The sequence below is a fragment of the Zonotrichia leucophrys genome, chromosome 21, assembly GCF_028769735.1.
Source record: "Zonotrichia leucophrys gambelii isolate GWCS_2022_RI chromosome 21, RI_Zleu_2.0, whole genome shotgun sequence".
Lineage (NCBI taxonomy): Eukaryota > Metazoa > Chordata > Aves > Passeriformes > Passerellidae > Zonotrichia > Zonotrichia leucophrys.
In genome coordinates this window covers 4,662,168-4,688,664 of record NC_088190.1, presented here as the reverse complement: position 1 = coordinate 4,688,664, position 26,497 = coordinate 4,662,168, and the positions used below count along the sequence as shown (strand labels likewise).

The window sequence follows — 26,497 nt, the reverse complement described above, 5'->3', positions numbered from 1 at the left end:
ATTCCAGTCACATACTTTCTACAGCAGAAGATACTGGCATTCCAGTAATTTGTTACAGCTTGAACGTTGATGCATTGGTTCCTTAGAATTCAAGTCAAAAATCTGATATTAATTACAAAATTTCTTTCATTAGCAGGATTCTGTTCAATTTTCCTCTCCTATGGGAACCCCAAAACACAGTGTGAAGAAAACAAGTGCTGATGAGTCCAGATCAGCAATAGAAGGATTGGTCATGAAAAAACCATCAGGAGCAAACATTTCTAGGCTGAAGAACGAGCCTGCAGTGAGCACAGTGAATAAGCAGCAGGGGCAGCCCCCAAAGCTGCCTGCTGTCCCAAACCCTGAGAGCCCAGGTGAGAGCTCTGGGAAACCCATGGAGCTGCTTTTGCTGTGAAATAGCGCAGTGACATTTTGCTTTCATCTTGTGTGACTCTGAAAAGATATGAAGCTCTGGGTCTGAAGATTGTAGATTGGAGAATGAATGACTTCTGAGCTTTAAGGGTGATTTTTTGAAGCTTAAAGGATTAAGGGGTTGTGGTTCAGTTTCTGGAAGAACAGTCCTGCAGATTGGGTGTGTTTTGAGATGCATGTTGCACACATACAAGGAGTGTGCTTGGTCTCCTAATTAGGAATTTAGATTGACCTGTGAATGAGCTTGGTATCTGCTAGTTACAGATATTGAACATGAATTAAAAAAAAAAAAAGTGGAACAAAATCAAAACTAAATTAAATTTTTTTTAAAAGTAGGTTGCATTAGTTTTGCACAGATTCTGTTTTTATTTCTTAACGTGTTACCTCCTGTGTGCTTGCAGAGGATCACATCTGCCTCTTAGACTGCATTGTAGTTGATCTGCAGGACATGGACATCTTTGCTGCTGAAAGATACCAGAGAGAATATTCCAAGGCTGTGGAAGATAGCAGTGCAGATTTGAGCTTTCCATCCTACTTGGTGAGGCAGACAGGAGGGAGCCTGCTGACAGAACCCTTCAGACTGAAGTTAAAAGTAGAGAGGAATTTGGACAAGTGAGTTTAAACAGAGTCACTTATGCTGTCACCTAGAGTGGTGTTTTTATCCTAAAGGTCTTGCCTGCTGCTGGAGCTCCTGGAAGCTCTGAGGTTTTCTCTTTTTGTTGCAGAGAGCTGAGTCATGCAGTTGCAGACATTTCAATCCATGGCAACCTGTCCTCAGTGCACTGCTCCCTGGATCTGAACAAGTACAAACTGATCCGGGGGCTGCTGGAGAACAACCTGGGCGAGCCCATCGAGGAGTTCATGCGCCCCTACGACCTGCAGGATCCAAGAATTCTTGTAAGCATCTCTGTGCACCTGAAATTCTCTGGAGATGGCTGGGGGTGTGTCTTGGTTTGGAAAGCCAGGTGTCTGCTAAGGAAGGCAGGAGCCTCTCCTGAAATGGAAAATATAAACCCCTCTGAATTGCTATGAATTTTAAATTAAGGGGCTCTCAGGCAGAGATATGGGAGCAGGAATAACAGTTCTTGAATAGGGAGGAAAATAAAAGGATAAAATAAACAATGCAGTAAACTAAACTAACACTGGCAGAGTCAGAACCCAACCTGACACCCTGTGGGTCAGGCTGTTGGCAGCAGTGCCATTGGAATTGTGGCTCAGCCCTCCTGCAGTGTCAGGGCTGGCTCTGCTGGAGCAGGATCCTGGAGAAAGGTGCAGTCTCTGCCTCTGAAGGTCCAGGGGCAGAGGCAGCTGCTGCTCCTCTGGGGAATCCAGTGCAGAAGCTGTGCTGGTATTACAGAATCTCCAGATTATATCCAGGCAGGAATGCTTGGCTCCTCCCCCTGGGCTCACATCTCCCAATGGGATGCTGCAGTTCTTATCAGCCATCCAGGGACATTCAATGGCTGTTATCAGCAATGTCCCCTCCTGAGGAAGGAGTGATTGTGAGCACTCAGAGAGAGATAAGGAAAACTGCCCACTGAGCAGAAGACAACTGCCATCCAGGTGGTAATAGAATACATCTTGCCTTGCAGTCTGGAACAGGGTAGTTGCTGATTTTGCTGATGGCAGCAATATTTTAAGGACAAAGAAGCTCTGGACCAGTACTGTGAAAATGGGTTAATGGTCATTTTTCAAGCTAAAGGCCACAGTGTTGTGAAATGTAACATTTCCCCAGCACTGGTTAATGAAACCATTTGGAGAAGAAGGACATCACACAAAAGCTATTTGCATTTTCTGAAATGCAGGTTTATTCAGAGATCAAATTTACACAGATGCTCTAATAAACAATGTTGGTGTTTTCCACTTTCAGACAGTTTTGAGTGGGGAAGTGTATACTTCCATGTCATTCCTCATTGACATGGTTAATGTGAGCCTGGAGCTGATGGATCCAAAGGGAAAAGATGGAAGCAGCTCTTTAGCCAGGTATGAATGTTCTTCTCTTACTGAATACCTCGTCCTAAATACTGTGCCCATGTGAAAGATACAGGAGAAGAATTAAAATAATATGTGGAATTACAATTTAGTAATGCAGTGAAATGGAATTTCTTAATTAGAGTCCAAACTGAGAGTTTTAGCTTCTCTGAAAGATAAAAGGGAATGACACTGTTCAAAAGATAAAGTCTGTCTTTCCACTTGTCCTTGAAATAACAGTCCAGCAATGAGTACTTGCCCAAAAGAAATAGTATTTTAATTAAAGCAAAACAAGGGAAGGTTAAAAAAAGCAGATTTTTGCTATGTTAGCATGTTGGATTTTTTTTTAATCCAGAAGGCTTTTTATCAGTGGAAAATATTATTACATTTAGTACAGATCTATTTTCTATCTCTATGACATGTTTGTAGTTGTTTTAGAAAATACCTAAATGAAAGATTTCAACAGTGTGCCATACTTGTAAAATAAGTGACTCCAAGGAATAAACAAACTTTAAGTCTTTTTGGTGTGATGTTTTTCTTTTTATTCTCCCAGGTTTGATTTTAAGAAATCCAAGTTGCTTTTTGAAAGCTCTTCAGATGGAACCAAGTCTGTAAATCTGGTCTCTCATTCCATGATGGCCTTTGACACTCGTTATGCTGGACAGAAATATGCCACAGGCCCCCCAAATGTCTTCAATTGCATCTTCCAGTCATCCAAGAACACCAGCAGCCCAGGAGCAATCCAGATTGAATTGCATTTCAGGTTGGTAATTCTGGGATTTTTTTGTTTTTAATGATGACATCATCAGTATTGTCCTGATTTTAATACATCTATTATTATTGTAGATAAACTTGGGGGCATTGTATTTCAATCTATTTCTATTTCAATTCACTGTATTTTGGGGTGATCAATGGTACTTGATAGATTGAAATCTTCAGTTATTAATTCTCTGGAAATTGTTGGATTTTTTTTTCCCTTTTTCAGTTATTGCAATAAAATTTAGGTTTGAATGTATAATGGATCAGATGAAGGTTTGACCTATTAAAATCAGTAGTGCTTAATGCTTGATAAGTCTGGCCTGTCACTTGTGTGTGTGCATAAAACCAGTTTGTAGAATTTTAATATGAGAGGCACAAAAGCTGTTTCCCAGCAGGTGTCACACGTGGTTCTCTGAGAGCATCAGATACAGACAGAAACAGCACCTCTTGCAAAAGCAATCTCTGTGTTCTTTTCTACATCCTGTCCTGTTCTTTCTTACCCTGTTTGTTTTTTCTTATCTGTTTTGATCTAATTTAGTATTGAAATTGGGAATATAAAGTATAATGTCAGTATTTTTCCTGTATCAGTATGGTGGTTTTTTGAGGAATGCTGACTATCAAAAAAGAGGGTGAAGTGAGATGTCTGGAGATGCTGCTTTCACTTCTGATCTGATTTGCTGACCAAGCTCAGCTTTCTCCCTCTCTCAGTGTGATGCCTTCTGGAACAGTTGCAGGAGTAATGTAGAAAAAAAATTGAGGATTATATTAGTCCAGTAGAAAATTTTAGAGACAATTTTTCATAAAAACCAGCTAAAGAATCTTGGCAACTGAGAGAATTTTTTTATGATTTAGATGCTGCATTACAGTTTTAAGTACCTAAAAAATATGTTCAGAAAGAAGCCAACACTTCAATTTGACTAAAACTAAAATGGGATTTACTAAAAAATACACCCTAAAAAAACCCCAGATGGTTTTCACAGAACTGTTGAGTCAGTAGGCAGCTTAGACACAGTCAGTGAGCTTGCACAGTACAGCCTAATCTGCTCTAGGAGTGAGAGTTTCAGGAATCTTCTTCCCAACTGTTGTGATTTTCAGTTTCAGCTGCAGCAGCATGTGGGCTGGTTTTAGTGGTGAGAGCATCCTTGGCAGGAGATGCAAGGGCTGGCAGAGCTCAGTGCTGGTGCTGAGCCTGGTGCCTGTGAAATATCCTGGAGAGCCAGGCAGGGTTATCGGCTTTGCTGTTGGAAGCTCCCCACTAAGGCTTCACAGTTCTTTGGAGATTTTATAGCTCACAGTGTGCTGGATTGAAAATTGTTTCATGCTATTTAAGCACTTGGATGATTTTCCAGTTAGCATGATCAAATGGAAGAGGTATTCCAGATCACAAAGCCAAACACTTTATCCCTGCTGGCCAGACCTTCACAATGGGGTGCTGGAAGCTCAGGCAGAATATAAATATATATATAAATATATATATATTTATATTCTATATATATTTATATATTATATAATTATATATAAATATAAAATTTTTTCTGAGTGACAAAGCAGCTTCCTGTGCTGCAAAATGGTGGCAGGGTAGGAAAGGAAATTCATGTTCTACCTCTTATCTCAGAGCCAGATCTGAGTTTCACACACAGAATGTTAGACAGAAAATGATAATAAAAACAGAAGACATAAAACGATAATAAAAACATAAGACAAAATGATAATAAAACAAAGATATAAATGATAATAAAAAAAGGTTTTAAAATTTGAGATTTTGAAAATTAATCTTGATAATATAAGTGTGTTAAAGGAGCTTTTATAAATTTCCTGTCATGTAGTTTTTCAGTTCATCTCTTGTATCATTATGGCTTAGAATTTGTGCAGTTAAGACCTATTGGGGTTCTGTGGGTATAGCAAATTCTTGAATTTCAGTCTGTTTAAAAAAAAATATATCAAATGTATGTGTGTATATATATATAGATATATATAAAATATATATAGGAGTTCAAACTCATATATATATAGGAGTTTAAATATAAATGTATAGCTATACAAAATATATAAATTTTTATATATATAAATGTGTATATATGAAAATATATGAACGTATATATAAAATGTGTATGTATATAAAAATAAGTGTGTATATATATATATATATATATATAAATAAATATATATATAAAAATGTATGTATGTATTTTAAAGGCCAGACACTGTAAACCAAGTCCATGCCTATAAAATGCCACATGAGTCTTACTAGATACTGATAGTTGTCAGCACGATTTTAAATATTTACAGGTTTTAAAGTTCACCTGTGTGATTCTCTCTTCTTCAAAGGTCTACTAAGGATTCCTCCAGTTTCACAGTGGTTCTGAACAACCTTCGTGTGTTCCTGATATTTGACTGGCTGTTACTGGTCCATGACTTCCTGTGCACTCCTGGGGACACCAGAAAGAGGGAGAATGCCCATTGCCGGCAGCGATCGTGCATCAGTGACAGCAGTGTGCTTCCCAAAGCTGTCAAAAGGGGAGTGGTCACCAAACGTTCCTCACTCCCTGTGACAGCAGAAAAGCAGCTGGAAGTCAAGGTTAATGTCACAGGTAAATGTGCTCTTCTCTGATGCTTTTGTTTTTCTCATTAAGGAAGTTTGTTGTTCTCATTGAGGAGTTTTTCTCATTAAAAGCTGTGTGCTGGTGTAAAGAGAGCTCCATCAAAAGAAATCAAGAAACTTGCTACAAATACCCAAAATACCTTAATGATATTGCCAACTGCCCTGTTAGTTATTTGTCATTTTTTTGTTAAGGAACTGAATTTGTGGTTGTGGAGGACATGTCCTGCTTTGATACCAATGCAATTATTCTAAAAGGAACAACTGTGCTCACTTACAAGCCCAAGCTGATAGATCGTCCTTTCTCTGGCAGTTTGTTTGGCATTGAGGTAAGAAAAATAAATTTTCTTCTTTATAACATCTAAAATTAGAGGAGTTTGTGAAGATACTTTACTATAAACATATATACAAAAGAAATAGTCCTCAGATGCTTTCTGAAGTTTGTTGGTTTCTCATCAAATGCTCTCGTTTTACAGCAGTTTTGAGAATAGTTTTATATTTATATTATATAAATATATTTATGTTTATATTTTCTGTTACAACATAAGACTTGACTGTAGCCTCAAAATATTACTAGCTCTTGCCAGGCTTGTTATCTCTGTTCATAATTTTTTAAAAATAATTTGCAATTTTTAGGTGTTTTCATGCCGGTTAGGAAATGAGCAAGAGACTGCACTGTCAATTATTGATCCAGTACAGATTCATATGGAACTTATTGGGAATTCTTCCTATCCAATTGGTTCAGGACTGCTGGATGCTTTCAATAGTGAAGATTTTCCTCCTATTCTAGAGGTAATATTAAAACCTGAATTAAACTGTGCAGTAGAGAATGCTAGCAGAGATATTTTTATGCCCAAGAAGATTTTCAAATGCATAAGAAGAGAGTTAGGTAACTTTTTTCCTGAGATGTAAAAGGAAAAGAAAGAAGCATGTAGAAAATGCTCTTAGTGATAATGAAAAAGTGATTTATGGGACATGTTACAGAGAGTAATAGTGGGGGAAAGAAATGGGCTGATTATGTAGGCTGATGATGTTAGATAGTTACTAACAGCTGAAAGGAAATAATATTTTTCTATATTTTCTCTTTCTAATTGTTAGGACATATTAGAGGGGAATTATATTTAAAGATTTCTACCATTGTATCAAAGTAAAACTTCTTTTCCCTGAGATACAATGCTTTGAGTTGTTGGTAAATAATAACAAGTTTGATAAATTAATTATTGGATCTTTAAAACAGCATGGTGATCAGATTGTAACACTAAATTTTGTCTTCCTTTGGGAAAAGCTTTATTAATATCAGAAGTATTTAAGAAAAATGTGTAGAAAAAGGCAAATGAATCTTATATTCTAATTTTTCATTTAGATTCAGTTGCAAGCCCTGGATATCAGGCTGTCCTACAATGATGTTCAGCTCTTCCTGGCCATTGCAAAGTCAATTCCCCAGCAGACAAGTGCAGCCCTGCCTGACTCAGCTGCCTCAGCTGCTGATTCCTCCAGCTCAGCCCTGGGCCATGAGAACTCCCTGGCTCATGAAACCAGAGATGGCTCCAAGCGTGTGCTGGATCCTGTTCTTGGTATGTTCTTCACTGCTGGAGTGAAGCCATTCCTTATATCTAAGGGGGTTTTCTACAAGGTGAAGCTAATCTATGTGCTGAACACAAAAGATGTTGGTATCTTATGGGGTAAGACCACCTAATAATGGCATTGTCCTGATGGTGCTGTAAAAAATCATAAAAGCAGGGCTGAATCGTGCTTTTGTTATAGTTGCAATCTTAAATAAACAAACCCCCATTTTTTAAATAAACAATCCCCCATTTTTCATGCAGATATAGCTTGATTTTAAAATGAAATAAGTAGCTAACTGTGAAGGATTTCTGCCTGTAACTGTTCATTCCAGAGGCCCAGCTGGCTCGCCTGCAGGAGCTGGGGTTCAGCATGGAAGATTGTCGTAAAGCTCTTCTCATCTGCCAAGGTAACATCAGATGTTCTTAGCAGGGGTTTGCACATTGTTCATATTGCCTTAATTGCAATTAAGTAAAGCCTTTAGACTGTCAGGTGGTCATGCACAGGCACTGTTCCCTTCTTTAGAGCATCTCTGGCTCTGTGCTGCTCTGTGGTCTTAAACATTTTTCTTCCTGTTCTGCTCCTGTGTAAACTCCACCTCCCAAGGATTGTGTGGGTGCTTGAGTGTATTTTTGTTTGGGAGTTTTAGTTGTGTTCAGGCTGGTAATTTTTATGGTGCACCAATTTCTTGCTCTTCCACATCTTTTCCTCTTGACAGCATGTGTTTTCATCTCTCCCTTTTAAAATCTTCTAAAATATTTCTCTAGTTCTGCATGCAGTACCTGAAAAGAAAACAAAGCTTTACCACAAGTGATTATTTTTTTAAAAGAATCTCCCTTTTAAAGTCATATTTCCCTTTTAAAATCATATTTCTCTAATTCTACATGCAGTACCTGAAAAGAAAACAAAGCTTTACCACAAGTGATTATTTTTTAAAAGAATCTCCCTTTTAAAATCATATTTCCCTTTTAAAATCATATTTCTCTAGTTCTGCATGCAGTACCTGAAAAGAAAACAAAGCTTTACCACAAGTGATTATTTTTTAAAAGAATCTCCCTTCTAAAGTCATATTTCCCTTTTAAAATCATATTTCTCTAGTTCTGCATGCAGTACCTGAAAAGAAAACAAAGCTTTACCACAAGTGATTATTTTTTTTAAAAGAATCTCCCTTTTAAAGTCATATTTCCCTTTTAAAATCATATTTCTCTAGTTCTACATGCAGTACCTGAAAAGAAAACAAAGCTTTACCACAAGTGATTCTTTTTTCCTTTAGCACTGTCATGCTTCCCACCTTATATATAGGCATGCATAATGTTATTGAGATTTTTATTACATTTTGTTATTAGATTTTTATTACATTTGTGAACTACAAAATTTCTCACTCTTAGGATATACCAATGTCTTTATAATCTTCTCATATTTATGTTACAAAATAAGCATATTGAAGTACTGCTGAGAATATTTTCTTAAGAGAAAGGGAGTTAGTTTTCTTCTCTATGATTTTTACTAAGTACATGTCTGAGAAAGCAGGTGATGATTGATTGGTTGTTTGCTTCTATCTAAGGTGACTTGAAGAAAGCAGCCAGTTGGTTGTTTAAGAATGCTGAACCTCTGAAATCAGTTTCCCAGACTTCTGCTCGAGATAGCCAGGGGATTTTGCCTTTCCAGTTCATCTCTGGAGTGGAAATAAAGGCAGAAAGTGTTTGCATCTGCTTCATAGATGACTGCATGGACTGTGACGTTCCCCTGGCTGAATTAACCTTTTCATGTGAGTGTCTGGTTCTGCCTTGGCATGAGATGATTCAGTTCTGGGTGGGTTCAGCATCGTGCTCTTGTTTGTCAGGGCCTGTCAAATTTTAACTGACAGTGTCTTGGTGGTGGTTGTGTGGGATATTGGGGGTTCCTTTTTCTTTATTTCTGTTTGGTTTAAGTTTTGGTTAAGAAGATTACAGTCTCTGTAGGGTTAAGATTCTGTTTTCCCCTTTTTACATCATTTAAGAAATGAAATCTGTCCTGAGCAGAATCCTAGGGAGGCTCTGTTTTGTGAGGTGTGGCTGTCTGCAAATGTTATTGGAAGAGTATTATAAAAAGCTTTTTTGTACCGTTTCAGTTTAAAAGACAAAACAAAACCTTTCATTGCTTACTGGACACTTCACAAAATCAGGAAGCTTGATTGTTTTGCATTAGTTTAAATTTAATTCCTTTTTTTTTTCCTCACAGGTTTGAATTTTCTCCAGCATTTGAGAACCAGCCCTGAAGGTTATGCTCATTTTACCCTCTCTGGCGATTATTACAACCGTGAGCTTTCAGGTGAAATACCTTGGGGGTTGTTTTCTTATTTAGGTTTAGGAAACAGCCTTTCCTACCACAGGAGCATGAAGTTTACCCACTGTGAAATACCTCTAAGGGAATAGGGAAAGGTTGACTTTTGGGACTGTGTGTGTGAGACAGTGTGATCCTAGACCAGGGATCCTGAGGTGAGATCACTGGAGGGATGTGGAAAGTGGAGATTTGGCTGATCTGAAAGTGGCACTCAGGTTTTCAAATGGAACTCCATAAAATGGTTATCCAGCAAAATAACAGTTTTATAACAAGCTCTCTCTGCATTCTCTTCTCTGTAATTGTTTGGTGGATTCAGTTTATTACATATTTCAGGAAGGAGAATCATGTGCAGACTGAAGACAAAGGATTAACATAAGAAAACCATCACAATTTATGGTTTAGATACAAAAATGCAGGTTAGGCCTCAATACAGGCCAGACACTAACAAAAGAAGTAACCTGATTGTGTGGGGTTTTTTTAACTTAGAAAATAAATTTTCTGTTACATCACTGGTGACAAGCACTCAGGAATTATCTGTCGCTAACATGGGATGGGGTTTTTTTGGTTTTGTTTTAAAAAACACTTTGTTTTTAAAAATATGTAGAGTTATCACTGTAGGACATGAAACAACACGAGCACACACACTGCTGCTCTCAAGGTGAAGAAAAAGGAAGTTTATTTTCTGATTCCAACATTTATAGTTTTCCAAAAGAATCAGTGGATTGGAGGGTGACAGTGCCACCTCTCCAATGACACTGGACAAACCAACAGTCCATCAAATTTCTCCCCTCCATAAAAGAATACAAAACTATAAGTTATTTACATAAAGAATATGAGAAAGTTCATTACAAGAATGTAAACATCAGAAGGCTTAGAAAATCTTAAAAAATCAGGGTGACATAGGGTGTTTATTTTAATAGCTTCTAGACTTTTATCTTTTGAGATACTGAATAATCACCAACTTAATGTATAATTGTGTGAAAATCATTGTCAAAGCTATTTGAGAGCTTAATTCCAGCTAGCTTAAATATAGAGCAGTAATTGCCTTCTAGTGCTTTAATTTGGAACTAAGATATTTCTATGAGTATACATGGACTAAATGGAGGGGCTGGACCAAATTTGTATTAGATAATAAATTAAATCCATAGGCTTGCAACTTCATCTTGAAGATTAAAATTAAGGGACAGATTAAAAATAAAGGACCTAATGATGAAAGTTTCTTTATTAAATATATAAAGAGCATTCCAGAGTGGCCTCCAGAGATGCTGGTTTGTGTTTCTGTCAGGGTGGGAGCCGTTTATTGAGCCCTGGCCATGCTCAGTGTCCTGGCAGCAAGAGGCCTCGAGCCGCCTGCAGCCCTCGCGCCTGAAGCTGGAGGTGAAGGCCAAGCCACGCCTGGACATCAACATCACCTCTGTGCTCATAGGTATGTGGGAATGTTCCCTGGGAGCAGCACTCTGCTTTTCAGCATTTTCACTGCTCAAAATGACTGACATCTCTAATTATTAAAGTGCTGCTGGCATCCCATGGAGGAAGTGGGATTGGCCCACGTCCCTCCATGCTTTGCAGGATTCTGTACCAGGTGTGTGTTTAGGCAGCCTCTGTTCTGTCAGGTGTTGTGAAAATTCAGACATGAGCTGCATGTGTTAGAGGTTAGTAGGAATTCTTTCTCTGGTCATATGAATTCTATCAAGTTTGTATGGGATTTGAAATTTATTTTTAATCAGAAACAGGCTCTCATCTAAAGCTTTCATAGGACTTAACAATATTTTGATAAGCTCATTTTTCAGGACATTGACAGGTGTAGTGGAGAGCTACTCATTTCAGTTCTTCAGCACCTGAGTTGTCAATGATCCACCTTTGGAAATCAAAATATTTTGTCCATCAGTAACTCCAATTTCATGTGAGCTTCTGCACTGTGGAGCTCCAGTTGTGTGCCTTTCCCAGGAACATTGTTGCTCATTCAGAATTATTTGGTGGGCACAATAAAAGAAATGCCAGCAGCTGAGCTTGTGGATGTGAGAGAAAAGCCTTTGTTGGTCTTTCTCTCCCAAGGAGGGGTTGGCAGAAAGAGAAGAAGCCAAGGTGGCAGGAGGAGAAGCAAATCATTGATTCCTGAGATGGTGCTTTTTAAAAGCAGTGATAATTAGTGGTGAGGCTGGTTTGTGATTAATTCTGTGCCAGAGGACTCAATTGGTGTCTGGATATTTATGCAGGAATGTGTATGTGCCTCTTAAAATGAAGCAAACCCCAAAACCCCCAGGAAGTTAACAGTTTCTAACATGAAAATATTTAAGGTTAATTGCCTCAGCAGGGAGGGCTCTTAGATTGCCATAGCAGTATCTTAAGAACATGAAATTCCACTGACAGTTTTTTTAAAAAATAAAATCTTAGGGATATGTATTTTTTTAAGACACTGCTGTGATTTTATGAGCTGTTGTTTGTCTTTAACTTATGTGACTCAGAGAAAAAGCAGCAAAATGAAACTTCTGCTGTTAAAGTGGAGTAACTTGAGTGTGATGAATTTAACACACTTTTCAATGACTTTGTTTTACTGCCACCTTGAAGACATTGGCTGTCTGTGCTTACATTCCTCCAGAGCAATACAAATGTACCAAGCAGTCGTGGATGGAAGATTACTGTAAACAGGACAAAGAAGTGAATGTAATCAGCTCAGAAGACTGGATGGGTTCTTCAGTGGATCCCCCATGTTTTGGGCAGAGTATGTTGGTCATTAATCACACTTTATTTGAAACAGACCTGACACACAGGGTCATCTGTCTAATGTATTACAAACATAAGAGTTTTGACTTCACAGAATACAGTGATTTGTTAGATATGTTTGGCAAAGAAAAAAAAAGACAAAAAAGCTGTTTTCTGTTCAGTTATGTTGAATTATTTTAAAACAAAAAGCTTTTTGGGTGCTTAGCTTTGAGTAAGAGCTTTGCACTGCTAACTCTGCTTCCTTTCTGTCTGCCACTCTCAGTTAATGAGAAGAATTAAGTCAGAGTGTTGATTTTTGGCTGTGTGCAGTTCAGAGAGGATCTTTTTCTTTCTGCACCCCAAAGACCTAAATAAATGAATTTCTGGAAAAAAATTACTGTATTCTTTGTGAAATAATCACCCAAGCTCTTTCCAGCTTATTTCCTCCCCAAGTTCCTCCTGGAAGGAACTTTGTCAATCAAATCCCAGCTTAATGTAAGCAAACAAGTAGAGACTAATAATTGCATGATGTGTATCTTCCTTTATGCATGCAGGGGAAGATTGACCTGTGCTTGTGTGATTTTCTTACCTGCTGACTTTGTCTTTCCTGTCTGCCAGGCCTTCCTCTTGTCTACCTTAGAACTAGGAGTACAGCCAGTCTGACTAACCTAGAGCACCAGATCTATGCTAGAGGTACTGTACAGCACACAGACAACTAAAGCTGCTTTTCTGCTCTGGAAGGCTCTTGCACAATAAATTTTGTGCTGTATGTGGGACTTGCTGCTAGATTGGCCTCTCTATTTAAAAATAATCAAACCCAAAAAAACCCTCAAGCCAAATAATACAACAGCTATTTTTGTTTTAGTCTGCTGAATTTAGTATTTCATCCTGTCATTCTGTGGGTTCTTCAGGAAAGAATGGAGAAATCAACCCAAAGAAGGAAAACTGTCTTTGTGAGGAAGATTATGTGAATTGTTGACTATTCGGTGTCCCTCTTCTAGATTTTTTTACAACTGAAAATTTTTACAATTCAATTTTTTTACAATTAAAAATTGTGTAATAATATCACAATATTTAATTTATATTCGAAAAATATCCACCATTATGTTCAATATACATATTTATACTTAATTTAGCATATTTATGTACTTAAAACTTACTGAAAACTGTAACTTTGAGATGCTTCAGAAGCACAGGATGTTTTCAGTAAGCTTTAGAAGGTAAAGCATTCCTAATAAATAATTTGTTAATTTGTTTGGGTTCTATTTGACAGGACAGGTTTTGGGGCAAAACCATGCAGGATAAAGTAAGATATTAATTTTTTGACATTATAGAAGACAAAGAACATGCTTCATAAATACATAGCCCTATGGAAAAGTTAATGGATGGGAGGACAGAATTTTCTAGAAATCTACATCTGTTTCCTGTTCCAAGTGCCATTAGAAATATTTTCTCTGAGCTTAAAGGAAAAAAAAAATGGAAAATTTTAGATTGATTTTTAATGAAATATTTTCTGGGATTTTTTTTCCCCCAAAAATCAAACAAGCAGCAAAACATCTAATATTCATTGTTTGGCTTTTAGTAGGGGTTGCAGCTAAATTACTAAACCAATGATTAAAAAATCCTTCTGGTAATGAGAGTCTTCTTTTTTTAGGCAGTAGTCTCAAAATGCAGCTTTTACATTTCTTTTGAAAACCAGGCCATAGTCCCAGAAATCCTTTTTTTGAAGTCTCCAAAGATAAGCTGGCAATAGATTAAACACCAGAGTAAAAGTTCATTTGGCTTCTGGTCTGATTTTGTAGAACCTGAGGTAGCCAAAACATTATATAAACTGAAACTCAACACTAAAAACATGTATTTGCTTTTGGCAGAAAAATCAGAGTTTTAATTTTCAAGGATTTCATCTTCTTGCTGTTTAATTGGAAATAACTTTCTCTGTAAGCTTCAGATCAGATTTAAATCTCCATGGGCAGTGTGAGGTGCACAGGGATTTGTTGGTCTGACAGAAAGTCATCTGTCATGATCTGTAACTCCTTCAGAAACTTTGCTGCCCTCCCCACATCTCCCCTGCTTGCCTCTGCAAACCTTTTGGAATGACTTCAGATCAGGCCTGGGGAAGAGATTTCTGTCTTGCCTTTTGTTTCAGCAGCTGATTTATTGTGTGTGCCTTCTTTCCACTTCCCTCATGCTAAACGTGTTGTGTATTGAGGTAGCAGCCATTTATCTTCCTTTTTAAGTAAATTACTGGGCTTTGACAGGGGTTTTGCTGTGTCCAAACTCAGTAAGTATTTTCACAGATTTCATGCACTGCAGTGTGGAAAACGAGAGTAGCACTTGTGTGCCTGTTAGAAATTTGTGCTTAGAAAAAGCTGAACATAGGAGAAGTATCTTCTTCTGGTGTTTTGCTGTCCCAGCAGTTTAACAAAACCAGATTGCCTTTGTTTGCTCTCAAATTATTTTCCACATTTCAGTAGTATCCTTCATTTTAAAGGATCCTTCAGGATCCTTCAATATCCTTCAGTATTCTTTATTTTAAAGCCTATTTCAGTAGCTTTAAAAATAGGAATTTTTTTTTTTTCATTCAGGCTTTGAGAATAAAAGTCCCTTTAAAGGGAATACTGGCTAACCCTGTATTTGTCACATTAAATACAGCATAAATCCTAATTACAAGTGAATGTGTGTTTAGTATTTCATGAGCATTTGGATGTACATAAAAGGTTTCTGATTATGCTTGGGTTTTTAGTTAGATTGGTTTTTAGTTAGATTTTCTGCATGTTAGGTGTAACTGAAGGCGTAGTATTTTATGAGGCTTGATATAAAGAAACAGAATGTGTAGATTAAGCTCAGTTCAAGGGGGATTGGTGTAGGGGAGGAATGTCTGTTAGTTTTGTGCCATTTCTGTAGCAGTTACTAATTATCAGTAAAAGCTTTGCAGATAATCTGATATCCTGTTTATTTGTAGTTAGTGCAGGCTGTGGTTCTCCAGCCCCTGTATCTCATCCCACATAAAGATCTGATGAACGTTTTCCATGGGCACTCAGACAGTGTGTGTTGTGTTTTGTAGCTGAAATGAAGACCCCAAAGCGCAGGCAGCCGTTTGTCCCCTTTGCTCTGAGGAATCACACCGGCTGCACTCTCTGGTTTGCCACCCTCACCACAACCCCAACCAGGTAAGGAGCTCTTTGGGGATCCCTAAATGAGCCTTGCTTGGTCATATCCTATGCAAGCTGTTACCGCTCCAGAGCTCAGTCCCCAAGGGCACTGGGTGCCAGAAGCCAGCTCGCTCTCAGACCAAGGCCGTGGGTCAGCCCCTAGCAAGCAGGGAGATATTCAGCTCTTAGTGATTAGGCAGCTCTTGTGATTTCAGCTTTGCTTGCTAGGTAGCTTTTCCCTTGGCCTAAGGCTCCAGCAGATGGTAGAGAGAGGAGAAGCAGAAGACGCTGGCTGTTCCACAAGTATGGCTTTATTGGAGGGTCTGTGAAGGGTCTCAGCTCTTCTTCTTCTGAGTTAGTAGGGGTACAGTGTGCTACTGTTATACCCTTGGCCTGGATCCAATCCTGACCAATGGCAAAGGTGTTAGAGTGACCATAAGTGACCAATGGTAGGGTTTAACACAATATTGCCTTACATGGCTATAGGGATGAGGTACAAGGCGGATGTCCCTGGAGACAGGAAACTTCTTTGCCGCTGTGTCAGCATTCTATTCTCCACGGGGCCCTGGCTAAACCTGAGGGGTTTACTACAGATCCCTTCAAACACATTTGTCTGGCTCCTCTTCCATGGCAGCCAATCTCTGTTGTTGTCAGTGCTTTTGTTTGCAGACACATGTAGGCAACTCCCAGTTTTACTCAGTTAAGAGCCTCTTCTTTGACACAGAGAGAGTTTTATTATTAAACAAAAAAGATTCTTTTTTTTCAAGAGACCTAGCAGAATGTGGAAACCAGTCAAGCACATTCATGGTGTGAATGTGTTCACATGTGTTCATGGTGTGAATGAGGACTGAGGCAGACTTAAAAAGCACTTGCAGCTTGAAGTACTTATTGTATTTGTGGGGCCTGCCCTGACAAAGGCAGGAATGATGAATCTGACTCTGTGTTCTCAGAAGGTTAATTTATTACTTCATAATACTATATTATATTGAAGAATACTATGCTAAAGAATACAGAATGGATACTTACAGAATGCTAAAAAGATAATAACGAAAATTCGTGACTTTCCAGAGTCCCCACACAGCTTGGCCCCAGTTGGCCAAAGAGTCAAAACAACTCACACCAGAATGCAATGAAACAATCTCCAAACACAATCCACATAAGCAAAACAGAGGAGAAGCAAATAAGAATTGTTTTCCTTTTCTCTGAGGCTTCTCAGCAGAAACAATCCTGGGTGAAGGGATTATTTCAGAGAATGTGAATTCCACCAGAGGTCATTTTGTGAAATGCTGTGATTCTCTCCCCAGGGCTGCGCTGTCTCATAGTGGGAGTCCAGGTGTTGTTCCTGAGGAGAACGGGACGCTGCTGGGTGATGCCCATAATGTCAGTGAATGGCAGGAGGTTATCACTGGGGAAGAGGTTCCGTTTGAGTTTGAAACCAGAGGGAAACTCAGACACAGGTGAAGGGACCAGGCCATGAGATGTTCTGACACTCTCCTGTATGGAACTCACAGGTTCACAGTTGTGAGGGCACTGGCAGGTGTCACATTAAAAGTGGATTTCTGTGTAATTTACTGTTAATGTTTAGTTTCTATTTTTAATACTCTTGTATGGAGTGAAATTATAACTTCTCTGGTAAAGCAGCAAATATTGCTGTTGTGGCAGCTGTTCCTATATGTGAGTTGGATCATTATAAGCTTGGGGGCCTCAGTTACAAATCAATGTCCTTTATTTTAAAGGACTGTTGGGGCAGTGTTGGTTGTTATCAGAGATAAGAACTAGAGCTTGTTAACAAATATGTAGCATGCTTTTATTTTTTAATGTGTATGTTCCTTAGGAAAGAAACATAAACATAAAACCAAGTCCATTTATCCATGAAATGGGAAAACTCTTGGGATTTTTTTAATGCTTCAGTAAGATTCTTTAAATAGAATCCAGAGGATGTTTGTGGTTTTAACTGTTTGGTATTTAGTCTCTATAATAATGCATAATAATAATAATTTAACATGATCTAACCTTGCAGGCACACACATGACCTAAGGATCCATCAGCTGCAAGTGAGAGTTAATGGCTGGGAAGAAGTGAGTCCAGTGTCTGTGGACAAAGTTGGAACATTTTTCCGATATGCTGCACCAGATAAGAATTCCTCCTCTTCTACTGTAAGTTCTGAGTGTTTTAAAAGAATCTGTAAATTAGGAATAGTGATGTCTGCAAGATTTTGATCTAAAATACTGTAAATTCTGATTTTGAGTGTTTTAAAAGAATCTGTAAATTAGGAATAACGATGTCTTCAGGATTTTGATCTCAAAGCATCTGCTGGATGAGATTTTCGTCTTTCCAGTGATCCTGGACTGGGAGAGCTTGGAGAAGCTGGGTTTTTAACTGGTACCCAGAGCACAGGCAGAGCAGCCAGCAGTTAATGTGAGCTTGGCAGGCAGAGCTTCCAGGGACAGGATGAATGTATTAATGACAGGCCATGCACTCATGGAGACTGAGCTTTAAATCAGCCCAGCATTTCAGCAGCTACTTTCATTTCTTTTATTGCAGGAATGCTTTTCATGTATTTAATTTGCTTAGAATAAACAACACTGGCAATTTCCTGTAAGCCTAGAGATTGGTTTTTAAGTATGTGGCTCTGTAGACAAAATATACTTGTCATGAAGGGAAAATGCAGTTGTAATAATGAGCAGGCTGGCATCTGGGGGAGGCTCAGTGATAAAAATGGTTTTGTGGATTTCAAGACCATGTTTTGAGACTTGCTACTGGGAGTTGTTGAGCACTGGGCAAATAGGAGGTTGAGATCTTTTTGATATAAAGCAGAATTAAATTTGATTTAATGCTGCTGACAAGAGCCAGTGATCTCTTACTTGAATTTTCTGATGTTTTTGTATTGAAGCATAAAAAGGATCATCTCTCTGTAAGTTGAATATTGATGGAAAAGGATGCCAATTATGAGATTATGATAAATTAATGAGAACTCCTGTTCAGCAGCATCTCCTGTAGACTTTTTCTTTACAACCCTCCTTAAGCTTCAATTTTTTGCAAAACAGTATTACAAACAGGCTTTGCTAATCCAGTTCTGATACGATTCCAAGCTGTACTGAAGATCAAAACACAAAGTGATGAAAGTTTATTCTTCTGTAGTAAAGCTCTGTGTTAAAGCTGAGAACAGTATCTTAAAAGTTGAACTACTTTAACCTTCTTGTTTACTTTCCTCTCAGCTTGGAAGCCCAATAAGTAGAACAAATATAATACATCCACAAGTCTACGTGAGTATATATTTTCATTTTTTTGAGAGCTACTTAAGTAAGAGTAGGGAAACTACAAGAGAACTGACTTCCCCATCCTTCTAGAACCTTTTCAATAGAAAGGAAAGAAAATTTAAGCAAACAAAATGCACTGTCAAATCAGAACAAATATTTATGATTTACTATTCCTCACCAGTATAAATGTGTGAAGAATGGGTCTTAAATTCCAGTATATGAATTTTAGCATGTAAACACATAGTAAATGTTGTTTTCAGGATCACAGTGGCAATCACTTTGTGTAATGTAGAAGGTAAAACACCACAACAGAAGGGCAGCTCTGAGTGAACAAAGTATGAATATGTTAAGAAAGCTCCAACTTATTTTTCAGTTTTGACAGATAGGAATGAGTGACTGGTAATTATATGAAGCTTAGACTTCAGAGTCCATGAATTTATTAAATAATGTAATAGTGAGAAGATGTATAAAGTTCTTCTCTTAGGATCTGTATTGCTCTTATTTGAACTTGGATTATTTTGAGAAAGATAATGGAGTTAGTGGTAGGTGGAATTGCTTTTTTATAATTTTACTGTGCTTTGAGGGGAAGGAACAGGATTATAAACCACCATTATGAAACTGTTTATACACCTGATAGTCACACATGGTTGGACTCAGTTGGCAAGTTTTTCTCCAGCAGTTAGTGCTTCATAATGGAGGTGTCCCTCTTCTAGATATATTCATTACCTGAGCTTTTGAATGCTTTTAAATATCTTCCAGTTTTCTTCATTGCCTCCAGTTCGTGTGGTGTTTGAGGTGACCATGGAGGGCAGCGCCCGGAAGGTGATAACGGTGCGCTCGGCCTTGATGCTGAAGAACAAACTGGAAATCCCAATGGAGCTCAGACTGGACAGTCCCTCTGCCCCTGACAGTACGTGCTGGACACTCCTGGGATGTTTTCTGAAAAATCCCTTTGCCAGGATTCCCTCTCCTGGGAAGCTTCAGCTTCTCCTTGTTTTACTACTTTGGAATGCGAATTGGAGAATTGTTTACCCAGTGTGTGAATTGTTTTTAATTAATGACCAATCATAGCCAGCTGTGTCAGACTCTGAATCTGTCATGAGTTTTTATTTTTCATTCTTTGTTAGCTTTCTGATGTCTCCTTTCTCTTTCTTTAGTATAGTTTTAGTATATAATTTTCATATAATGTAATACAATATAATATAATATTACAATACAATATTGATATAGTACAATATAATACAGTATAGTATAATATACTACAATATAATACAGTATAATATAGTGTAATATAATGTAATATAATGAATTTATAGTATATATATAATATATAATATAATATATAATATATATATAATATATATAATATATATATAATATATATAATATATATATAATATATAATATATATATTATAGTATAATATACTATAAAATATTGTAGTATAATATAATGCAGTATAGTATAGTCTAGTATATTATAGTATAATGTAATAATCAGCCTTCTGAGAACTTGGAGTCAATTCTCATCTCTCACCTCATCCTGGGACCCTCACAACACCACAACAATTAATAACCACACTGTGATTCATATTGCTGTCATTCTTTATGTGCTGTGGGGAGTCCAGCTTTCTCCCCAAGAAGATTCACCACTGTCTGTAATGCTTCACACCAGAACAGACCTCCCTGGACAGGATATGGGTCATGCTAAGAAGAAGACAGTCAACAAGAGATAGATTCCAGTAGGATTTTCAGTTGTTGTTCAGATAAAAAAGAAAAGCTGAGACTCTGTAAAGACTTCATCTTATTTCTGTATGTAGCAAAGTTGTGTCTTTAGCAGCAGTTGGTTTGGGAAAAAATTTCCTTGGAGAAAAGTGGGAAAAAAGTCTTTATTTAATAGACAAAGCATTCACCTTTGGTGTTACCATGCAAAGATTTAGTGTAGAAATCTAATGATACTTGATAATGTACCCAAAAGGTTTGAAGAATGAGGTTTTTTAAACAAGCATTTCCACTGAAGAATTTGAGTACCAGCAAGTTTTTAGGCTGTTTCAGATTTACACACTGAAATTAGTCTGCTGCCAGATTGTTGATAGAGCTGAAAATAACGGGTTGGTTTTTGAAACATGCATAAAGGAGGAAGTGATTTACATTAAAATTAAACCTATTGCCTTAAAAATTTGAGACTTACTACTTCAAAATGTTATGGTTTTCCGTAAAGGAGCCTCTTTTAATGTGTTTTCTTCTCTGGTTGCAGAGCCTGTGGTGCTTCCAGCAGTGATGCCAGGAGATTCCTTTGCCATTCCATTGCACCTCACATCCTGGCGTTTGCAGGCCAGGCCCAAAGGAATGGGATTCTTCTTCTCCAAGGCTCCCATTCACTGGACCAATGTGCAGAAGGCAGCAGAGGTGTGCAGCAGCAAGAGGGAGTGTCATTCCATGGAGTCTGAGAACAGCAGATTTTTCAGGTAATCAAAGCCTAATTCTTTTTCTGTAAGCTCTGATAAATCCTGTGAAAGTAAATAACAGGAAAGAAAATGCTGGAGATGAAAGCTGCTGCAGTTTAGGGGGATGTTTTATTGGGTCTGTTGAATAGTGAGAAAGCAGTGAGGTGTGGCTGCTCTGTTTCTGCAGGGCTCCTTGAAGCTCCTCTGGCAGTGCCTGCTAAACCTCTGACAATACAAAGCATGCTATGAATATTATTGTTAAAAAAAAAAGGAAATTCAGAAAATAGAATGTGAACTTGCATTAAACTGACTGCTCAGTCTCACTTAGGATAATGAGTGGTTTTTCCAAAAGAATGTTCACAAATATTCATTCTTTGTCCTCAATGTCCTCTGCTCAGTTCTGAGGCCAAAAATGTCTCTGCATAGTGAGGACTTAATGGAGTTTTGTAGTTTTCTGATACAATTGATTTTATTTTTATTTATTGCTCTGAATTTAGGAAATACTAGGATAGGGATTATGGAAATTGTGTCAGGAAATGACCTTTGCCCACTATATAGTTATTGCTGTTTGTCTGTTTCATAATTCATTTCCTAATATGCTGTTTTTTAATGTATCACAGGGAACAAAATAAACAAATTATTTAAAATGAAGGTTTACCAACTCAATTTTTCACCTTAACTAATGAAAAACTGAAATGTCAAGTGGTTAGAGCAAGGATATATCTACTGTGAAGGAGACATTCAGCATTTATGTTTAAGAACATGATTACAATTTACTTTAATGGTTAAAAATCTCTTTTTAGTAGCAGTTAAGAGCATGCTTTTGCAAGTTTATGAAAGCTGGTTTTAAATGTGGAAATCTCTAATTTTCTGTTAGGTCTCTAAACAGATCAGTTTTTGGGGAGCTAACTTCAGTCTTTGATTAAAATCAGAAAACTCATGTTGTCTTAATGTCAGACATAAATCCAAAATACCTTATAATAACCTACAAAGTGATTATGTTGAGAACAACTCTAAATGCTGTTTTTCTTATTCATCCTGAAGTTTGAGGACTTAGTGCAATACAGAAAGATGGAGTTTAATTGTTCTGTCAAATTCATTGACTCTCACACGTATCTTCATTCCCAGGTTCTGTGTGGCTATAAAGAAAGAAAATTACCCAGATTACATGCCTTCCAGCATATTCTCTGACAGTGCTAAGCAGATTTTCAGGCAGCCTGGGCACACCATTTATCTGCTGCCAACGGTGGTGATCTGCAATCTGCTGCCCTGTGAGCTGGAGTTCTACGTGAAGGGTTTGCCCATCAGTGGGACACTGAAACCTGGCAAAGAGGCTGCCTTGCACACAGCTGACACAGCCCAGAACATCGAGCTGGGTAAGGCTCCTGCTCCTCTCTGGACCACCAGGAGCCTTGTTCTGCAAGGAAATATGGCACAGAATGCAAAATAGAAAGCATTTAAATTATGATTACAAGGGGTTGTATTACATAGCCCAGAACATCAAGCTGGGTAAGGCTCCTGCTCAGGGATCATTGCTGCTCCCCTCTGTACCACCAGGACACTTGTTCTGCAAGGAATTGTGGCACAGAATAGAAAAATAGAAAAATAGCAAGCATTTGAATGATGATTTCATTGGGTTGCATTACACAGCCCAGAACATCGAGCTGGGTAAGGTTCCTGCTCAGGAACCATTGCTGCTCCTCTCTACCACCAGGGAGCTTGTTCTGCAAGGAAATATGGCACAGAATGGAAAAATAGAAAGCATTTAAATTATGATTTCAATGGGTTGTATTACATAGCCCAGAACATTGAGCTGGGTAAGGTTCCTGCTCAGGAACCATTGCTGCTCCTCTCTGTACCACCAGGTGCCTTGTTCTGCAAGGAATTGTGGCACAGAATAGAAAAATAGAAAGCATTTAAGTTATTATTTCATTGGGTTGCAGAGCTTCTTATTTTTGATGAAGTGAAGGCATTGGGAAAAAACCAACCCAGTACTGCCATTGTCACTCCTGGTTTGTCACTCCTGGTTTGTGCTCCTCTAAGCTGTCACTTAGAATGTTCCTTGTTCAGTTCTTATTTTCCTGATAGTGAAAACTGGAGAGAACAGTGGTAAAGAGAGGAATAAATCAAATAAGCTCCTAATATTTTGGGTGGTTTTGCTCTTTTCTTTTTGACCCCAATAATTGGTTTTGAGGGTGTATGTGGAGTTACTCAACACAGGCTAGACCTGCAATGCCTAAAGCAATAATTAGCCCTAAGCAGGGTCCCTTACAGAACCAGTTTTGGTGTTTGTGACTTAAATGGAGGAATTTCTTCCTCCATTTAAGTCACAAACAGCAGAACTTCTTATTTTTAATGAAGTGAACGCATTGGAAAAAAAGCAACCCAGTATTGCCATTGTTACTTCTGGTTTGTCCCTCCTCTAAGCTGTCACTTAGAATGTTCCTTGTTCAGTTCTTATTTTCCTGAGAGTGGAAACTGGAGAGAACAGTGGTAAAGAGGGGAATAAGCTCCTCATATTGTGGGTGGTTTTCTTTTTTCTTTTTGACAGAAATAATTGCTGAGAGCGTGAAGTTTTGGGAATTTAGCTGCTAGAAAATGGAAAAGTACAAAACCATGGCTAATTCCAAGCCCTGCACCTGCACAGACAGCAGTGTCCTTGGGCCTGGCTGTGGTGGGATAACAAACAGTGAAAGAGACATGAGAAAAGAGAGATGCAACCCCTAAGGAATGAGGAAGAGTTGATAGTATAGTTTAACCAATAGATTGCTTAGCTTACAGAATATTCATAAGCTTATTACTCGCTGTATAAGTGTCTGATGCTCTCTTCAATAAACGGAATTTGCTATCACTCCTATTGAGTGTCTGAGTCTCCCCTCACCGACAAATGGCTCATCCCCGACAAAGGCCCTCATTTCTCTGTGACAGTGAAGTTATTCAACATAGGCTAGACCGGTAATGCCTAAAGCAATAATTAGCCCTAAACGGGGTCCCTTACAGAACTAGTTTTGGTGTTTGTGACTTAAATTGAGGAATTTCTTCATGAAATCAGAGTTCACCATACTGGGCAGATATAAAAGTTGATCACGGTGAGCTCTGTGTAATACTTAGGGAGATCAAGTGATGAGAAATGCCAGCTTAAATGTTTACCAAACTCCTGTTTGTGTGGGTGATGCTTTATTTTGCTCTGCTTTTTGTTTCCTAGGGGTGTTGCTGGAGAACTTCCCAATCTGCAAAGAGCTGCTGATTCCCCCAGGCACGCAGAACTACATGGTGAGGATGCGGCTGTACGACGCCAACCGGCGGCTGCTCAGCCTGACCATCCGCATCGTGTGCCGCGCCGAGGGCTCCCTCAGAATCCTCATCTCAGCTCCCTACTGGCTCATCAACAAAACAGGCACGTGCTCCTGCACTCAGCACCTGGGAAATGGAGTATTTTTATATTTTTATACTTTCCTGCAGTATTCTGATTTGCTTTCTAGCCAAATAAGGTTTTTAAGTGCTACTTGAGAGGAATAAAGCTCGTAAGAATTTATATTTCCATGTAAATATAAATAGAGATTTAGCATTTATTTATCATTATACTGTCATTATCATAATTTATTCCTATATTATATATTATCTATTTATTGCATATTATTTATATATTTATTGTTTTTATATATTATCTATATCACTATCATTATATTATCATTATATCATTTATCAGTAAGAGATTTATCATGGCTTCAAATACTCATTTCAGCTCCATATTGCTTAATCAACAAAACAGGCAAGTTCTCTTGTAATCATCAAGTGGGAAATAAGGAGAGATATATATTCTATATTTCTATTATATATTGAGAATATATATTCTAGTCTATATATTCTGTATTTCCTGTAGTATTTTGATTTGCTTTCTAGCCAAATAAAGTTTTTAAGTGCTACTTGAGAGGAATAAAGCTCATAAGAATTTATATTTCCATGTAAATATAAATAGAGATTTAGCATTTATTTATCATTGTACTATCATTATCATAATTTATTCCTATATTATATATTATCTATTTATTGCATATTATTTATATATTTATTCATTATTTTTATATATTATTTATATCACTATCATTATATTATCATTATATCATTTATCAGTAAGAGATTTATCATGGCTTCAAATACTCATTTCAGCTCCATATTGCTTAATCAACAAAACAGGCAAGTTCTCTTGTAATCATCAAGTGGGAAATAAGGAGAGAGATATATATTCTATATTTCTATTATATATTGAGAATATATATTCTAGTCTATATATTCTATATTTCCTGTAGTATTTTGATCTGCTTTTGAGCCAAGTAAAGCTTTTAAATGCTGCTTAAGAGGAATAATGCTAGCAAGTAAGAATTTATATTTTCCATATAAGTAGAGATTTATAATGTATTTATCATCTTACTATCATTATCATAATTTATTCCTATATTATATATTATTTATTGTATATTTATATATTTATTATTTTTATATATTATCTATATCACTATCATTATATTATCATTATATCATTTATCAGTAAGAGATTTATCATGGCTTCAAATACTCATTTCAGCTCCATATTGGTTAATCAACAAAATAGACAAGTTCTATTGTAATCATCAAGTGGGAAATAGAGATGGATATATATATATATATAATATATTTCTATTATATATGTAGAATATATATTCTACATTTCCTGTAATATTTTGATTTGCTTTCAAGCCAAATAAAGCTTTTAAATACTACTTAAGAGCAATAAAGATTATAAGAATTTATAGTTTTAATATAGATATAGAGATTTATCATGTATTTATCATTATACTATAATTTTCATTATTTATTTATAGATTATATATTCTTTATTTTCATATATTATTTATTTATAGATGTATTATTTTTATGTATAGTATTTATATCACTATCATTATTTATCATTATATCATTTCTCAGTAAGAGATTTATCATGGCTTCAAATACTCATTTCAGCTCCATATTGCTTAATCAACAGGCAAGTTCTCTTGTAATCATCAAGTGGGAAATAAGGATTTCCTGCAGTATTTTCATTTGCTTTCTAGCTAAATAAAGCTTTTAAATGCTACTTAAGAGGAATAAAGGTTGTAAGAATTTATATTTTTAATAGTGCCAGCAGCCAGTGTTTGATGCATGTTACAGCAGGTAACTTAGACATTGAGTTGCTGTGTGACAGTTTTTCAAACATGAGCTGTTGTGCCTCTCAGTAAATCAATATAGATTAGATCACTGTTAGAATTTGTGATTTTCAAAGACTGAAATGCTT

The 26,497-nt window shown here is 37.2% G+C and overlaps 1 protein-coding gene across 4 annotated transcripts in view; it reads left to right on the top strand.

Annotated features, from left to right (window-relative positions):
- The window catches only part of VPS13D (vacuolar protein sorting 13 homolog D), a 104,527-nt gene that overhangs the window by 26,024 nt on the left and 52,006 nt on the right, over nucleotides 1–26,497 (top strand). The window contains exons 26-48 of one of the 4 annotated variants that reach the window (XM_064730926.1): nucleotides 137–353; nucleotides 813–1,023; nucleotides 1,137–1,308; nucleotides 2,282–2,394; nucleotides 2,936–3,145; nucleotides 5,470–5,732; nucleotides 5,936–6,069; nucleotides 6,377–6,532; nucleotides 7,104–7,314; nucleotides 7,638–7,712; nucleotides 8,868–9,071; nucleotides 9,524–9,613; nucleotides 10,911–11,051; nucleotides 12,225–12,347; nucleotides 12,947–13,021; nucleotides 15,393–15,498; nucleotides 16,785–16,937; nucleotides 17,501–17,636; nucleotides 18,699–18,746; nucleotides 19,500–19,650; nucleotides 20,997–21,207; nucleotides 22,315–22,562; nucleotides 24,392–24,583. In XM_064730926.1, coding sequence (XP_064586996.1) covers nucleotides 137–353; nucleotides 813–1,023; nucleotides 1,137–1,308; nucleotides 2,282–2,394; nucleotides 2,936–3,145; nucleotides 5,470–5,732; nucleotides 5,936–6,069; nucleotides 6,377–6,532; nucleotides 7,104–7,314; nucleotides 7,638–7,712; nucleotides 8,868–9,071; nucleotides 9,524–9,613; nucleotides 10,911–11,051; nucleotides 12,225–12,347; nucleotides 12,947–13,021; nucleotides 15,393–15,498; nucleotides 16,785–16,937; nucleotides 17,501–17,636; nucleotides 18,699–18,746; nucleotides 19,500–19,650; nucleotides 20,997–21,207; nucleotides 22,315–22,562; nucleotides 24,392–24,583 — 3,640 coding nt within the window. Of the gene's footprint in view, nucleotides 1–133; nucleotides 354–812; nucleotides 1,024–1,136; nucleotides 1,309–2,281; nucleotides 2,395–2,935; nucleotides 3,146–5,469; nucleotides 5,733–5,935; nucleotides 6,070–6,376; nucleotides 6,533–7,103; nucleotides 7,315–7,637; nucleotides 7,713–8,867; nucleotides 9,072–9,523; nucleotides 9,614–10,910; nucleotides 11,052–12,224; nucleotides 12,348–12,946; nucleotides 13,022–15,392; nucleotides 15,499–16,784; nucleotides 16,938–17,500; nucleotides 17,637–18,698; nucleotides 18,747–19,499; nucleotides 19,651–20,996; nucleotides 21,208–22,314; nucleotides 22,563–24,391; nucleotides 24,584–26,497 lie in introns of all 4 variants that reach the window. The other 3 variants (XM_064730925.1, XM_064730928.1, XM_064730927.1) reach the window with 3 other exon arrangements.